Here is a 17,696-nt window from a genome sequence, read left to right on the forward strand (position 1 = left end):
AGTGTTTTTGAATTTAATTATATTTTAATTAAATGATAGTTATTTTGTGAATTTTATGTTTGTAGGAATTTGGTATACGTTTAAGTTGAAGTAAACGTACATGGAAATAATTTAAATATTTGATACTAAGTATTTGTAATGCTTGCGGTATGAATTCGTTGGTGACGTGTATAATGTAATAGATGATTTAGAGGTAAATGTTTTTGGATATTTTATTTATTTTATATGTGAAAATGTTCATATTTGAAAAGGGTAAATACTTTTTCGCGATCAGGTAATTTCATATATGTTCTTTTTACCGGGTTTAAAGATTGAGAAAATTGTCATGTATTTTTGTGAAATTTTTTTAATTTATGAGAAAAAAGCAGTGTACATGGATATAGTGAAGAGTGTGCGCAATGCCATTTTTGTGCAATTCTGGGATGTTTTTTTAGGTAAAAATAAGTCGACGTGTACATGGTTTAGTGATATTTTAATTAAATGATAGTTATTTTGTGAATTTTATGTTTGTAGGAATTTGGTATACGTTTAAGTTGAAGTAAACGTGCATGGAAATAATTTAAATATTTGACACTAAGTATTTGTAATGCTTGCGGTATGAATTCATTGGTGACGTGTATAATGTAATAGATGATTTAGAGGTAAAAGTTTTTGGATATTTTATTTATTTTATATGTGGAAATGTTCATATTTGGAAAGGGTGAATACTTTTTCGCGATCAGGTAATTTCATATATGTTCTTTTTACCGGGTTTAAAGATTGAGAAAATTGTCATGTATTTTCGTGAAATTTTTCTAATTTATGAGAAAAAAGCAGTGTACATGGATATAGTGAAGAGTGTGCGCAATGCCATTTTTGTGCAATTCTGGGATGTTTTTTTAAGTAAAAATAAGTCGGCGTGTACATGGTTTATGTGTATGTGATATTTTGAAAAACGCGTAAGGAGTATGGTATTGTGCACTTTTTCCCAATTTTGCAGTGAATATTTGTCATGATTAAGCAGTTTTGTTAGATAAAATTTCTAGCATAAGTGTAATTCGGCGAGTAGATTGTTGGAAGAAGTGTTTAGTAGATAAAAAGAAAAGAAACATGTCTTTACTTCGTGAAGAAAAAATGGCGGCGGGGAAAAAAAAATAGAGGGTTGCTGTAGGAGAGTTGGTCGCCAAATTTTCGCCAAAAAAACGCCAAGTTACCATAATGTAAAGATCAACTAAAATTTCTTTTAAACATTTACTCTTTTCAAAAACGAGGTGGAAATGATCAAAATCAAAACTATTTAAATGTAATTCTTTCTAAATATCAAAATGATTACAGAATATATATACTTGGGAAGTAATACAGAAAAACTGTATTTTCATAGTATTTAAAAAACTAAATGCAGATCATAACTAATAACAAATTAAATAATAACAACAATTCAAAATTTTTCCTTTTTTTGCAAAATATGACTAGAAAGCATCAGAACTATAATCTATAACGATATACAAATATGATATATATGTTAAATAGCATAAAAATTTGAAGAAAGTTATAACTTTTGAAATGTCTCTTACCATTGTCGCACATAATGATGCTCCAAAAAGAATGAAATACGTTATTTTTTGAAATTAAAAATTTTAAATGATAAATGAAGCACATTACTTTCATTTTCATATACAAATGACCGAAAGTTTAGATAAGATTAAACAGGAAATGATTGCGACAATAGACATCAATACAAAATTTTAAAGATAAGATGCCTTATGAAGATCCAGCATGCAGAATCTAAACAGTAAAATATTCGTAACACTTAACAGTAAAATATTCGCAAACTCAGCAAATTTCAAACTTCATTTTCATATAAAATTATCAATAATTATCCTTCAAAAATATCCAATGATGTATTTTTTTAGCTAATAAATGTTATCCCACGCTCACCCTTGTAATTTGACATTGACTACGACCGCGTAATTTAAAAAAAAACTGTGTGTACGTCTTATGCAATACAAGGCATGTTTTGCATCGTGAAATATTGCATATTTTTGGTCCTAAGATTTCGTGAACAATCCTGAGCAAAGCTTTGCTTTTATGTTAAACTAGTATGTTAGGATTTTGTGTATGAGATTTACCATACACGGCTTTTGCAATGGACATATAGCTAATAACTATGACCGCCTAATTTGAAAGAACTGAAACTATGAATATGCAATACAGATCGCTTATTACTAGTTTACGGTATGTTAAATGAAATTTATTTTAAATGGTCATTATCAGTGGAGATCATTTTGATAATCGATTATGTACTTTGTAGAATGAAGTGATTATTGGTTTGAGTAAAATTTGAATGACTAATTTCTCGTTTGTGTCTTTAAAAATTGCCTTTCTAAATTGACAGATGTCAACATTATTTAATATTAAAGCTTTCAGAAATGAAACTATCAGAATAGTGATTCAAATATGCTCTGAAAAATGTTAGGTGAAAGAAACGCATGCACTGCAGACTTAATTAATTTAATAAAATTTGCTTTTCATCGTTTATAATTGCATTAGCAGAGAATAAAATAAGGGAGAACAATTTCAGGATGCATGAAACTTTTTTAAATTGAATCTAGAATTTCAGATTTTTTTGTATTTACTGTTATGTTTCTCTTATATATTTATTGTTACATTTTGCTTATATTTATTCAGAAAAATCTGAAATTAAAATTTATTTAAAAATTTTAAATATTTTTGGCTTATTTGATTTATTCTTTCATAATAGTAATAATTTGCCTAGAGCTTTAAGTTAAATTCAAGACTTTTCTCCAGCTCATGTAAATCCCTTATAAAGCAAGCATGCATCCTCACAAATTAAAAATTATTGTGCTTCCTGATTATCAGCTTCAACTTGCTGACTCCCAAGAAGTCAGCAAGTTGCTGGCAGCTAATTTTTTGCTAATCTAATATGTGAAAGGCAATAGCCATTTCTTAACTGGCAATTCACTAAGAATTCCATAAAAGAGAAATTAACCAGTAAACTTTAAGAAAAGCTTAAAACATGCGTAATGATAATGATAAAACACTTAGCTTAGCTTTATCACACATGATAAAACACTTAGCTTATTCAAGATATTTGTATGTAATTTTTTTGCATTGTTCTTTCCATGAACATTGTGATATGCTTTCACGTTGAAAAAGTATCAAAGAATTGCACAAATTTGGCATTGCTCATGTTGTTTTTCTTCCCATGTACACAGCAACCTACTTAAAAAAACATAAGTTAAATGCACAAACTTAACATTGCACACTGAACCATAGAAGTAATTATAACAATCTATGGTTGTAATTGGGAATAATTCCATGGTCTTACGCTTCATTGCTGAATGATGTATATTCTTTTATTCAACAATAAATAGAGCAAATAGCTGTTGTAAATGAGATACAGCTATCTTCAAACCAATTTCCAATCTACGTTCTAATATTTCGGTTACAGTCAAAAGTCTTTAATCCTGACACGTTGGGACTTCGGTGATTCCGGATTATCAGTTTTTCCCGATTATAGATCATCAGTTTAAATGTGGTAAGATGGTATGCAGAAATTATAAAATTAAAAATATGAAACCATAATTTATGAAATAAAGAGCTATTATGATCAAAGGGTATCAAAATTTACAAAAAAAAAAGCTTAATATTTATTTGTATTTTGTTTTTACAGTTTTTCACATTATATTTCCATAGTATCTGATCACTTATAAGGGTAAAAATATATTTCAGGTATTGGTAAAATCCTAGTATACGGTGCAGCCTTGGCGCGATTTTGAAAATTATTGCCAACACCAAAAATGATTCAACGTCTATATATATATACTATATACACTATATACATAGTACAGTCAAAAGTCGTTAATTCGGACACCCATAATCCGGAATAATCTATAATCCGGACTTCAAAGCTACAAACTTTCTGCGCATGCGTCGCGTTGACCTTTACCTTTACGGCTGCGAATATGCATGTGCGCGTGCGCAAAATACGTTTACGAATGCGTGTTTAATGTGTAACGGATGGTATAAGCTAAACTAAAATTATCTAATTCATTAATGTTGCAAATTGCATTGTTCCTTAATATTCAAATTGGGTTCGGCTTATTATTTTTTGCAGACTGTTAGAGCAATTTTATAAAAGTAAACTTGAACTTTCGATTATGTCAAATAGAATTTCTGATATATATTTACTAATATGTAAAGGATCTACAAAGCGAAAGTATGTTTCGCTGTGCGTTAAACAAAAAGTGGAATTGCTGCAAAAAATGGATAAAGGCATATCCTTTGTTTATCTAAACTTTAATGTTTGTTTATCTTTAATGCTGCGGCGCGCAATGAATTGGAAGTTGATCGGTCAGCACTATCCTTATCTTCAGGGCAGATGTTTTTATTTTATTTGGCTTATAATTCCTTACTAAATGTAGTATTTCATCTCGATGTACTCCGTCTTTTATATGATTTAAATCAAATCCCTCGTCACTATAATTCGCTTCCGATAACGAAGAAAGTGACAGAGGTTATTGAAAACAAAAAAATTTCGATTGACAAATTAGTCGGTATTCTCGACACAGCAATTATGGGACTTGAACAGCGGAACTTTGTAACTGAACAAGAAATTATGTCTATTTATAGAATTAAAGAGAATGTATTATCACTTAAAAAACGAAGCAACTTAAACAACTTACATTGAAAGAAATGTTTAATAAAGTAAACAAATAAATATTAAGCTTTTTGTAAATTTTGATATCCTTTAGATCATAACTGTTCTTTATTTCATAAATTACGGTTTCATATTTTTTATTTTATAATTTCTGCATGCCATCTTACCAGATTTAAACTGATGATCTATAATCTGGAAAAATCGATAATCCGGAATCGCCGAAGTCCCGACGAGTCCGGATTAACGACTTTTGACTGTATATAGTATGTATAACTATATATATTCTTTGAATGACCCGTTTACTACTCATTGTGTATGTCGCGTTTTTACTGCTCATCGTAAAATCGCCAAAAGTAGCCAAATCCTGTGTGCACCGGATACTAGGATTAAACCCAGGTATTTTTTGGTGTCATTCCTGTTTACGTCCAACGCCCTCCCCAGTAAAATGGCATCCAAAACATAATGCAATGAAATATAATTTTAAAAAATACATAATCTCAATAAATTGCTTTTTAAATCAAATAAGGAAATAACACAAGAATGGAAATAGATGTTATCTAATCTATGGAGTACAGAAAGGAAATACAGTCAAAAGTCTTTAATCCTGACACGTTGGGACTTCGGTGATTCCGGATTATCATTTTTTCCCGATTATAGATCATCAGTTTAAATGTGGTAAGATGGTATGCAGAAATTATAAAATTAAAAATATGAAACCATAATTTATGAAATAAAGAGCTATTATGATCAAAGGGTATCAAAATTTACAAAAAAAAAGCTTAATATTTATTTGTTTACTTTATTAAACATTTCTTTCAATGCGCGCATGCATAAAGCATACATTGTGCATAGTCGAAATTAGAAAATTGCAACCAGAAAACTATTTGATGTGTATTTGTGATATTTATAATGACGAGGAATTTGATTTAAATCATATCAAAGTACATCGAGATGAAATACTACATTTAGTAAGAAATTATAAGCCTAATAAAATAAAAAGATCTGCCCTGAAGATAAGGATAGATCAACTTCCAGTTCATTGCACGCCACAATGCCCCCCTCCCTGCCTGCAGAGCAGCGTGAAATTGATAAACAGATTTCGGAATGGTTAGAGAAACAAAGAATATGCCTTTATCCATTTTTTGCTGGAATTTCACTTTTTGTTTGATGGACATCAAAACATGCTTTCGCTTTGTAGATCCTTTGGCAGCACCAAAATAGGAAATTCTATTTGACATAATCGAAAATTCAAGCTTTTATAAATTTGCTCTAACAGTCTGCAAAAAACAATAAGCCGGATCCAATTAGAAGATTAAGGAACAACGCAATCTGCAACATTAACTGAAGTGGATAATTAGATAATTTTTGCTTAGCTTATACCATCCGTTATACAATTAATGCACATGTGTAAACATATTATGCGCATGCGTAAAGGTATTATGTGCATGTGTAGGTGCATTATGTGTTTGTGTATGTGCAGAAAGTTTGTAGCTTTGAGGTCCGAATTATGGACGTCCGGATTAAAGACTTTTGACTGAATCCACTTACCTTATTTAAAAATTTCTGTTTCTTTGATATTTGTGACACACTGAATTCCTTAACAGCATACAAAAACTATTTAAAATTATCTAAACTAGAATTTATACTGCCATCACCACATAAATTCACAAAAGTAAAAATGAAAAATATCCTCCATATTGCCGGACTGTTGGTGGCATTTTGTTCAAATCCCTTTTTATTACACCCTACGTACCTTCAATAGTGTTGATATGAGTTCTAGTTTCCAAATGCTTAAATCTCACTGTGCTGCTTACCGAGAAGTGAACGTAGCTATTTAAATCTTCATTTACACACCAATCAGTCAATCAATGCTTTCTAGCCCATTCGTTCTAAAGCATACAGAAACTTCAGGTTAATCATACCACCAGCAGGCATTTTATGGTGTAAAGCACAAAATAAGCAACGTACTTCCTAATCAACATCCAACGCATAAATAAGCCCTTACAAATATTTTCCCAACAGTCTAAATCACCGCAATCATACATTACAACCAATCACATCATAATATGGTTTCCATAACATTCAACGTAAAATACTAAGGTTACCATAAATGAAACAACAACTTGGCAGTAATCCAATGGGTACTCTAAAATATAGACTAACTCTCTTAAGACGTACAACTTCACAGACTGCACATTTTTGCATTCTGAACTGTTAGACAAAACACCATAATTCGAAGAAATGCAGTACTTTCGTTTTCATCAACCAGCAAATTCCATAGTCCCATAACATTTGGTTACAGAGGAAAAAAAAATTACCAAATGCAGTTAATCAGAAAAATTACCATTGAATTGGGGGGGGGAGGTGGAAATCTGCATGTATTGAAAATTGTCTGCTGCATGCTTGCACATACCTGGGTTGCAACATGAATATATTTTAGCAGTCTTATGGGTTGCCACATAATTGTTTTGACAATGTAGTGCATAATCCCGGGAATATGTTTCAGTGCTGCAGGTAATCGGAAAGAATCTAAATTATCTGTTTCTTCTGTCATTCTGTGAAATAAATGCAAAACAATTTTAAATAGATATTTGATTTTTTGGAGAGAAACTTCTACAGTTAATTAATAAATTGGCTTTGTGCATCAGGTGCATAAATTCCCTGCAGCTGTTTTCCTTAATGAAAAAAGAATCATGGTGTAGGTCTTTCTTTAAAGTGAAGTCTTCCATTTCGTGCTAAAATTCAGTTGCATTAACACTTAAAAATTTATGTTGCATGGGAAATATAAAAAGAGTACTGAAATCCTTCACCTTGCATTTTCACACTGCAGTTTTATACACTGTTTAGAAACATGGTATATTTTCTCAAAGAAATGCATTAAATAAAATAAGAAATATAAATGGCTAAAGTGAAGTATTGGATGCATGTCAAATTTGGCGATTTCTTTGTTAATAAGGATTTTAATCTAGTAGCCTTACTTTTATTGTTAGATTATGATATTCTCCTAGCAGCTTTAATTTATTTATTTTTCATTTCTTTGATAACTCAAATGAGTGGGATATTTCTCTTACATTCACATCTATTTTGATTGCTATTTGTCATTTTTAAATGATTTTAATGGTAAAGCAGAATCTCTCTTCTATTTTCATTACTTTGGAGGTTTATCTGTTTTGGGGCATTGAGGATCAAAACCAGTGCACAGTGCCGAGTTTATGCAATTCTCCGATTTTTTTTTTTTTTTTAACAAAAACAGATTGTTGCCTTTCTTAAACGAGAAAAGTCTGAATTTAGTAGTAAAATTGTATGCATTTCAGAGCAACTGTTGAATTACCAATGCACAAAATAATGTATTAAAAATCTTTGATTTGTGTCAGATTCTTTTTAAATGCACATAACGTTTTCCAAACAAAATTTAAACGCCAGTCTAAGATTTAAATTTTATCTCATTTTACAAGCACTATTATCATTATTTTACTTATTTAGAAAAAGTTTTAATTTACAAAAATCCTATACATCTATTTAGAATAGTCAATGTTCATGTTTGGATAAAAATTCCAATATTTTCATCTAGTAACTGGTCATTTGCCGATTACATAAACTTCATGTTTAAGTATCTTTAACAATGCATATTTTGATATTTTCAAAAGCAAAAACATAGTATTTCGATTTATCCAAATGTGAATATTTGTTTAATAGTTCCATATAATAACGTTATTCAGCACGTTGTTAAATAAATTTGTTCAGCTACATTATACTGAATTTTATGAGGGGAAAAATACTGTTATAGAAATGAGCAATACCTTAGCTATTTAGGCATACAAACCGCAATGGACGAAGAATGTACTAGCAGCTAACATGATTTGAATAAATAGGAATATAAAGTGGTCAAAGGTCATCCAAGTTATTCTCTGAATTTCAAAGTTATCGGTCTATATTTTATTACACGATTATTCACGCTCAGATTTTTAGAAACTAGGAATAAATTAAAAATTGGAATTCTGCGTAACCAAGTTAAATAATTATAATACAATAAGTTTATTTACTTTTCCATTCTGATACGTTTTAGGCTAGGAATGCGAAAAGTTCCCACATATGATTTATTTGGAGTGCAATTTAGAGAGTAGAATGAATAACTTTCTTTAATTTTGTTTGGTTTACTTGATAATAACAAAGCGCACGAAAGTTATCTGCCTAAGAGAAGGGTTCTCTTCATGGAGGGCTTCCTAAGGAAAACTCGCTCGTCACCACGTTATATAGGGAGAAAACCACGAAAAGCTGCTTTGCTAGGAATCGAACCCAGATTTAACAACCAGTATTCAGCAACTTAACCGCTTGGCTGCTTTTAAGTTTCCATAAGCTTTACACGTAATTCTGATTAATATAACTACGATGAGTAAAAATCCTTTCTAAGATATCCATCCATGTTTCAACCATGGAGGTAAGAAGTAAGAAGGAGTCGCCCTAAACAAGTTTCTCCGTACCCTGCTCTGAAGCACTGGCGATCCCTACGTGGTGACCAAAACATTGGGTCATTTACCATTGAGTTCTATGGGATTTGACGCGTTCGGGTGTAAATATTTTGTAATTAGATCGCAAATATACATATAAATGTATATATTTTCTTTTTCTACAACACTTCAGAGTCCTAAGTATGTGAAAACAACATATTTTTAAACAACATTTCATTCTGAATGGAATTAAATGCTATACTTTTCACAGGACAGTTTTCTCAGAATGGTTTAATTTGAATGAAATATTTTCACAAGTTTTTGTTAATTACATTAGAAAACAAAATTAAGGTAATTCGATTTTATTCGGTTAAGGTACAAAAATTAAGATCAAAGTTTATTGTATTATTAATATTAAAATTATGCATTATTTCTTTTCTATTTATAGAGCTTCTTCCTAAAGTACTTTCTTAAATATGACATGATTTTTTGGCTTCTTTTAAATCGAAAAATGTAAGTCAATTTATAATTAATGCTCTATTCGGTTCATTTTAAATTAGAGAATTATTAGGAAAATAGTATTTGACTTTCTCTGAACATTTCTGAAAGGGAATAAAATAAGTTTTTTTTTTTTTTTTTTTTTTTTTTTTTTTTTAAGTATTATTTAAAACTTGTAACTGAGTTATTATAAAATGTAAAGGGAATAATTCTTTTAATTATACTTATCAGATTTTTTTTTTTTTTTTTACCCTTCATTTCAACAATACATATTCCAAAACTCTTTATTACGTTCTTAAGTGCGCATCTCATAGCATTTGCTTTACAATACCTTTTAACAGATTGCTTTCCAATACGAACAATTCTTGCTTAAATAGTTTTATAACGTATTTGTCAACAGGATTTCAATTTATGTTTACAATTCAATATTAAGGTTATTATATATTTAGATAACATTTATAATCATTATAAATTAGATACATTTAATCATTAGATTTCTTCACAGTACTATCACAGTTGTTTATAAGTGAATAAATTCTTCATTTCAAATACATTTATAAATAATTTAATGAATATTTAAGTATTTTGTCAAAGGCAGATACATGCTTTTTGCAAGCACATGCATAAATACCCATACATATTTCCTATTTATCATTTCCGGCATGTGCAAATCTTTAATTTCTGTGCATTCACTATATTTTTCGTGTAGAGTAATTTACACTAATTTAGCATACACCCGAAAGTTTTACATAAAAAATATATATGAATATAATTTGAATGAAAATTATAAGTATTATTTTTAATACCCACTCAAAGGTCAGTTTTTCTTCAAAATTCCTCCACGATGGCATCTCTCTCTTTAGGCAGATAGCCCTTGCATACGTTACTCTATTTAATAAAAACTTAATCTGACCTATGTGCCTAATTACAAATATTTTAACATACGTAATTTTATATTTACATTTAGCCATCAAGTTTCAAACTTTTCAAATCTTCTAGAAAATAAATTTTGGCAGATCTCTTTTTAGCAATTTTCTTAAAATCTATATTTTTTTAGTGCAACAGCTTAGAATTTTATAAAACAAATTCATAATCAAAATCGCTGTTGTTAGTTATCGAAAAATAACCAAGATGTGATTTTTGCGTAAATGTCAGTAAACTATACAAATTGCTATTATCCATCACACTATGAATGTTTCTTTCATGCGAGAGTGTCCCTTTTTCGATTTCTATGGAACTGTCGTGTGTCGAAATACCATCAGAATTTTGTCAAGCAAGCTTCTGAATGTAAACAAAAAACACCCCGTCTGGTGACCCAAGCTTCAAAGCAGTGCTTCACTTCTAGCACGGAATGGCCCCTCCTCCCTTTCCTACCTCCATGGTTTCAACCAACCCACCAGCAGTCGAGTGGTAAAGACGCTGAACACTGGTACTTCCGTCCGAGGTTTGAATCCCGCGAACGGGCTGGCTGCATGGACATTTTCGTGATTTTCCCCATGTGTAATGTGTACACGAGCCAGTTTCCCTTGGAAAGTCCTCCACGAAGACATCCCTCCCTTTAGGTAGATAACCCTCCATTTAGGGAGATAGCCTAAGGTCCCTCCCTTTAGGTAGCTTTGCCGTAATTGAATAATCCTAATCCAGCCATGTTTCTAGTTAATTTTTGGTATTCTGTGGAGGTGATCACCCTAGAAAGATGATGTTCAGTGCAAGCGTTTGTTTATACCTTTAGAAATGCTGGTCACTTTTGGAAATGATCGTCTTAGGGAGATGGTCGCCAATCATTTTTGGGCTACTAGATGGTCCGGCTCTGAGTGGCTCACGCATTGGTGCATTGTAAAATGCATTAAATCTTCTCTAAGATGATCATCCACGTTTTTTATTATTTTGGTCTTTGGTGGAAGTGGTCGTCTTAAAGAGATAATGCTCGGTGCAAGTGAATTTCTACTCTGGGAAATTCTTTTGGAAAAGGTCGCCATAAAAGGGTTCATAGTATATTAAATGTTTAAATCCAGATCACATGGTTATAGGATCCATTTTAATTAGATTTTAAAATTTTAATAAAATAAAAACTCTGAAAGGTTTCAGATTTTAAATTATGTCCAAAGGGACCATTTTTATAACATTTTGTGGGCTACCTTTACTTATTAAATATCATGTTCTTTGCACTTAAACCATAAAATTCAGTTCAAGAGCAGTATTGCAAAATAATTTTAAATTGAGCATATTTTTAGAATTTCCGATACACAGTTTCACGCGCTGGAGATAAAATTTTTTTTTTCTGTACAACGTTGCCATTGCTCGCTTTGAAATTCTTGAGTTTGTTAATCAAAAATTCATTAAAGTTTTACAATATGAAATCTATAAGAAAACAGATTCCATAGATACATATGAAATCTATAAGAAAACAGATTCCAAATTTCAAATTTGGGCTTTCAGTTGCTCGTATTCACAGTAGGATTACAACATTCAAAATTGGATGGCTCTAGGTACTGTTGTTTTATCACAATGCGAGAAATATACATACATATATGCAGATTCTTCATTATTTAATTTCTTCAAATACAGGGTGATACTATTTGGTGGCAACAGTTTGAAAAGTGAAACGGACATTCAGAGTGATTCGACGCAAAATCGCAAAATGGAAACAAAAGTTGATCAGGGACAAAGCCCCTTTGGACTAATAATTTTGAAATAAACCTCTTAATTTTTAATAACTGTGATATTCTTGTTTTTAAACTTAAGTGCAAAATTAAACAATTGTTTCCTGTGAAGATATGTTACTTTTAATTAAAATCAAATGAGAAAAAAAATTATGGGAAAATTAATTAGCTAAAAAATTTAGTTCTTATCTCAAACCGTAACTTGAAATTGCATCTACAACTGTTTCTTATACCAAGGCTCAGATGAATTCGTTTTCTGTTATGTGTCAATCAATGTTTCACTAAACCGCAGCTTAAGGCTATAACTACATGCAGTGCGAGGAGAGCAATTACTAATGACCTGACAATGACAGACACTGAACAACACGCCTTCCCTCGCTGTCTTCTATCGCAAAAGTTTCCCCCGCTTCCTTTATTTTTAACCTTAACGGAGAAACCAGCAGCTAACAAATCTTCCTGCTTCTAACTCGCACATGTTTTCGGTAATCCGAAGTTATGTTTGTTGAGATAAAACTTTTATCACACAGCTTGGCGATCTTTCTAAACATGCCTTATATTTCCCATTACAAGGACTGGGGGACTTATTTTCTGTCTCTAATTTTCCAGTGTCTTTCTTTCTGTTTCTTATTTTCTGGGTGACATTTTTTCCTACAACCGGAGAACAACAGTGGCAAAAAAATCACAGAAGAAATTTCTCAAAAAAGGTTGCTGCTTTTTTTAAGAATCATATCAACTTAAATAACTTATTTAATTATTATAATCTGTATTTTACATAACTAAAGTGTGTTTTCTTGTAGTATGTTAATGTTTTGTTGATGTAAGATAAATATTCATAGTTTGGCGATCTTTTTAAAAAAAGTCAGCAAAACCTCTTACTTGCAACCAGTAAATAACTGTTAACATTGATATTAAATTTCTGATATTAAACTGTTATTATTGATATTGATATTAAATTGCTGAACTTTCTTGTTAAAGTGGCTCTACATGTGTTTTAATGAAATTTAATGAAAACTTTTTGCAGGATTCTTTTTTCGGGTAATTTAAAAGTAAAGCAAAAGATACTTTAATTCAGGGGTCCCCAACCTTTTTGTCCCTAAGAGCACATGCTAGAATATCTGTTGAGAGGCGGGTACCATTTATATTTTCGAGGTGAATTTATAGTTGAGTAGAGAAAAAGAGATCAGTCGCATTTCATTTTGTGCTGTCATCTGTGTTGAATGCAATTTCTATTTTATTAAAAATGAGAAATCTTTCACATAGAATTTTATTAAAAACAAATATTTTTATTGTGATCGCATAGCAACGGCTACATGTTAAATTATCGGCGAGAGCCATGGTGCCTGCGGACATAGGGTTGGGAACTTCTGCTTTAATTAAAAGCATTATAATCACGTATCTCTTATATTACAGACCATACTGCAAACAGGCTACTCCTGGAAGTCGTTATGTAAAGCCTTTGTCTGGTCTTAAAGAATATCTTGTTCAGAAATGCTTTGCATTTATTGATGGCTATGAAAGAATACTTGAAACCAAGTTTCCAAGTGCCTTCAAAATTTACCAAATTTTTTCTGTTGGTGAGAAAAGTTTTCAGTATTGTTGCTCAAAAAAAATCTCCAAAACCTTATTGGCAAAATGTTTGATTAATGGCTCATAAATATAGCCATGTGAAATATACAGTAATTTGGCAAAATATCATGAGTAATGTGAATTGAAAGTATTCATTTTAGAAATTTGTTATTCTAATTATTGTAGATATTTTTAGTTTTTGCTTTAATCTGTTAACTGGGTATGACGAAATTTTTCGTCATATCCAGTTAAAAATTTCGGAAGACTCTTTCAATGGATATGACGAAATGTTTTGTCATGCTGGGAAGACTATTTCAGTGGGTATGATGAAATGTTTTGTATTTCGACATACCCACTGAAATTTTTTTATTATTATTATTTTTTATTATTACACAATATTTCGCATTTGAAATAGTCTTCCCAGCATGATGAAATGTTTCGTCATGCTGGGAAGACTATTTCAGTGGGTATGACAAAATTTTTGTCATGCTGGGAAGACTATTTCAATGGGCATGACGAAATTTTTCTTACATTTTTTTTGCGATCTGTCACTTTACCGTTGTTCAAGAAAAATCAATCAATGGAAACACTTGTCCGCTCATAAATTGTGATAACACTCCTAATTTGCACAACTTAATTTCATTTTAGTCTGCATTTCAGTATTTTACATATTAGTAATAACTTGTTGATTTGAGTAATTGTTAGTTTTTTATAAATATGGCTAAAAATTATTGTGAAGCAGAAAATATTTTTGAATTGTCTGATATTTTTTAATTGTCTGAGGATGAAATATTGCCCGGGAGGTTTGGTAAATGACGTCGAATTCTAAGAATAAGTACCAGTTCGGAAGAGAGCAATAACGACTTCTTTACTGATGGTCCGGACATTGAATCAAAGGATGATGATGTTATAGACCAAAATACTCAACTGACATCAGCTGAATGGAAATGTGAAAGAATATTGCGATTGTCTTTCCCGTTTTTATCTCAATCTAGACCTACCTTTGAAGGACCTGAAGAAAAGGATTGCCTTTTTTAGTTCGAGAAATTTATCGATGAGAATTTTGTAGAACTTATTGTGGAACAATCAAACAAATACGCCGGACAGTTTTTTGAAAAAATACTTCCATGAAACCGCGTTCAAGATGTCTCTCGTGGGTTGACACAGATGACCGAGAGATGAGAGTATTTATTTTTTTACTAATTTTGCAATGAATAATAGGAAAACCTTCTTATCAGCTTTATTTCACAAAGCGAGAAAGTCTGGAGACTCCATTTTTTTTATAAAACTATGTCAGAAAAAAGATTCCAACTGTTAGTAAAATTTTTACATTTTAGCGATAACAATGCTTTTGACCTAAAAGTGTGCAACAAAAAAAACCTACAAAATCGATTCCATTTTGAACTATTTGAGAAACAAATTCAAGGTGTTATACGTACCAGATAAGGAAATATCTGTAGATGAGGCTCTTTTGCTATTGAAAGGAATACTGTCTTGGAAACAGTACATTCCATCGAAAAGAAGTCGATTTGGTGTTAAATTGTATAAGATATGTGAAAGTAAATCCGGATACATAAGTGATTTCATTATATATACAGGTAAAGACACGCAGTATGGACAGGAAGAACAGGGACCAAATCTTATTGTTCTTCAGTTGTGCCACGATTTGTTGGATAAGGGATATATGCTGTATCTCGATAATTGGTATACTAGTACTGATCTAGCTGAGAAGATGTGCAGAAGAAAAACCGATGTTGTAGGAACAATGTGAAAAAATAGAAAGGGAATACCATCTGATATCAAAAATTGTGTTTTGAAAAAAGATGAACATATTGCTAGGTACAGAGGCAAAATAATGATTATGAAGTGGAAAGATGAAAAGGATGTAATTATAGTGAGTACTATCCACGACAATAAATTTGTAGAAATAGAAAAACGAAGGAAAATGATATTAAAACAGGAAGTTATCGCTGACTACAACAAAAATATGGGAGGAGTTGATCTTGCTAACGGACAAATGAAAACTTATGAAATCGCTAGAAACCAAGTAAAAAAGTATTACTATAAGATATTTTTTCATGCACTAGACATGGTGTGTTTGAATGCATATCTTTTATGCAAGAAAGATGGCGGTCACCTAGATAGGCTTTATTTCCTTATCGAAACTGTAGAAAAAGGTGTTGAAAAATATAGAGACGGATCGAAGTTGCCATCTACTAGTACAGGACGATCATCTTTGACACCAAAACCATCTCGACTCTTTGAAAGACATTTTGCAGACTATATACCATCCGACTCTTCAAGAGTAAATGTAACGAGGAGATGCAAATTATGCTATTCCAAAGGTCTTAGGAAAGAATCGAGATTTTAGTGTCCCGACTGCAGTGTTGCTTTGTGTATGCTGCATTGCTTTAGGGAATATCATACGAAATAATTGTTTAAATTCGTTCAATTAATTTGTTTTTACGGATTAAAAATATTTAATTTTAATATTTAATATCATTAAATATTTTAAAACGATTTTCTTTTATTTATTCCTTGCGATGTGCTGAAATTACTGCAAAGGAAAAAGTCCCCATTGTGAAACGATTTTACTGAAAGCTTACTCCCCAGTTAACGGATTAACCTCCAAACTGCCCAAATGATTGCCTTTTTCTAAAAGTCCAAATTTACCCCAAATTAATTTTTAAAAAAGGTATTTTCCTAGTCATTTTTCTAAAATGCCTCTACTGTTTTATCCCTTCATTATTTTTCTTCAAGTGTACATCCTTAATAATAGTTTGGATACATTTCAAGATGTATTACATGTAGTTATTTAGAAATGTCAGCAAAAATATTCTTGAACATCTATATTGTCTATGGAGTAAAAAGTGTGAAATCCAGATCTCCAGATCACCTGAAAAAAATAATAATAATAATTTTTAAAAATACAAATAAAAAACCTACTAAAGGCTAGGAATATGAAGAATATAATAATTAAAAGAAGCAGATGTGCCATAAATGTGATTTTTCTCCTGATGGACTGAGATGCCTCCATGTCACTTTCAAACACCTACTTGCTAGGAAATCACACAGTGGCCAATGATAATACATTGATTGATGTTGACTGCAATAACTCTTTTGGCCCTTGAGTGATTGTGGGAGAATGGCATTTTTCTGTCTGATCTAAATGATGCAGAATAATAACTGAAGAAGACTTGTCATCATATTAGATTAAATCTGATGATCTAAAATCCAAAACCATGATGATTCTAGAACTCTGACTTTTCTGTATACTGCCTATATGACTGCAATATATTTTAAGAAAACTATTTTATTTGGGTACTTTTTAGTTATTGGAACTGGATTCAGAAATGTGTGTATGTATGTAAGAACGTACGTGTGGCACACACTTGTTTGCAAATGCATACATACACACATTTCTGAATCTGCTTCCAACAACTGAAATGTACGTTTTCTTTTTTAAATTAATATGTAGTAAAAAAAGCTAATGAAATGTAGTAAAAGATAACATCATAATAAAGTTACATTTTTAATTGCTAATGAAGTGGAATGTTTTTGCTTTCCTAATTATATCTTTATAAAGCTGAAACAAGTTTTGTGGCTTTTAACATGTTGAATATTTTAAGGAGAAATTAGGTAAATATTACTTGAATATTTAAAACAAACATATGTTTTTAAGTTTACAAATAATAGTAACAATTGAAATTCTGTTTTCTTATCGCAGTGACTTTTATTATAATAAACTTTCAGGGGCTAACGAAAAAGGATACTCTGTGAAATAGTTGTTGTGTAGAATATTTGTTTAAAATCAGCAGAAAATACTTTGTCAAAATATTATTCCATTTAAATTTTAAATAA

At 30.9% G+C, this 17,696-nt stretch overlaps 1 protein-coding gene across 2 annotated transcripts in view; it reads left to right on the top strand.

Moving 5' to 3' along the window:
• The first annotated feature begins 1,559 nt into the window (after nucleotides 1-1,559).
• LOC118197776 (LETM1 domain-containing protein 1) overlaps nucleotides 1,560-17,696 on the top strand; it is a 106,088-nt gene continuing 89,951 nt past the window's right edge. For both annotated transcript variants that reach the window (XM_085825805.1, XM_085825806.1), the window contains exons 1-2: nucleotides 1,560-2,214; nucleotides 13,680-13,843. In XM_085825805.1, the coding sequence (XP_085681931.1) occupies nucleotides 2,177-2,214; nucleotides 13,680-13,843 (202 nt within the window). In that variant the 5' untranslated portion in view covers nucleotides 1,560-2,176. The remainder of the gene's footprint in view (nucleotides 2,215-13,679; nucleotides 13,844-17,696) is intronic.

This window comes from Stegodyphus dumicola, chromosome 10 (genome assembly GCF_044657685.1).
Source record: "Stegodyphus dumicola isolate Sdum_Otavi_A_Nest chromosome 10, ASM4465768v1".
NCBI lineage: Eukaryota > Metazoa > Arthropoda > Arachnida > Araneae > Eresidae > Stegodyphus > Stegodyphus dumicola.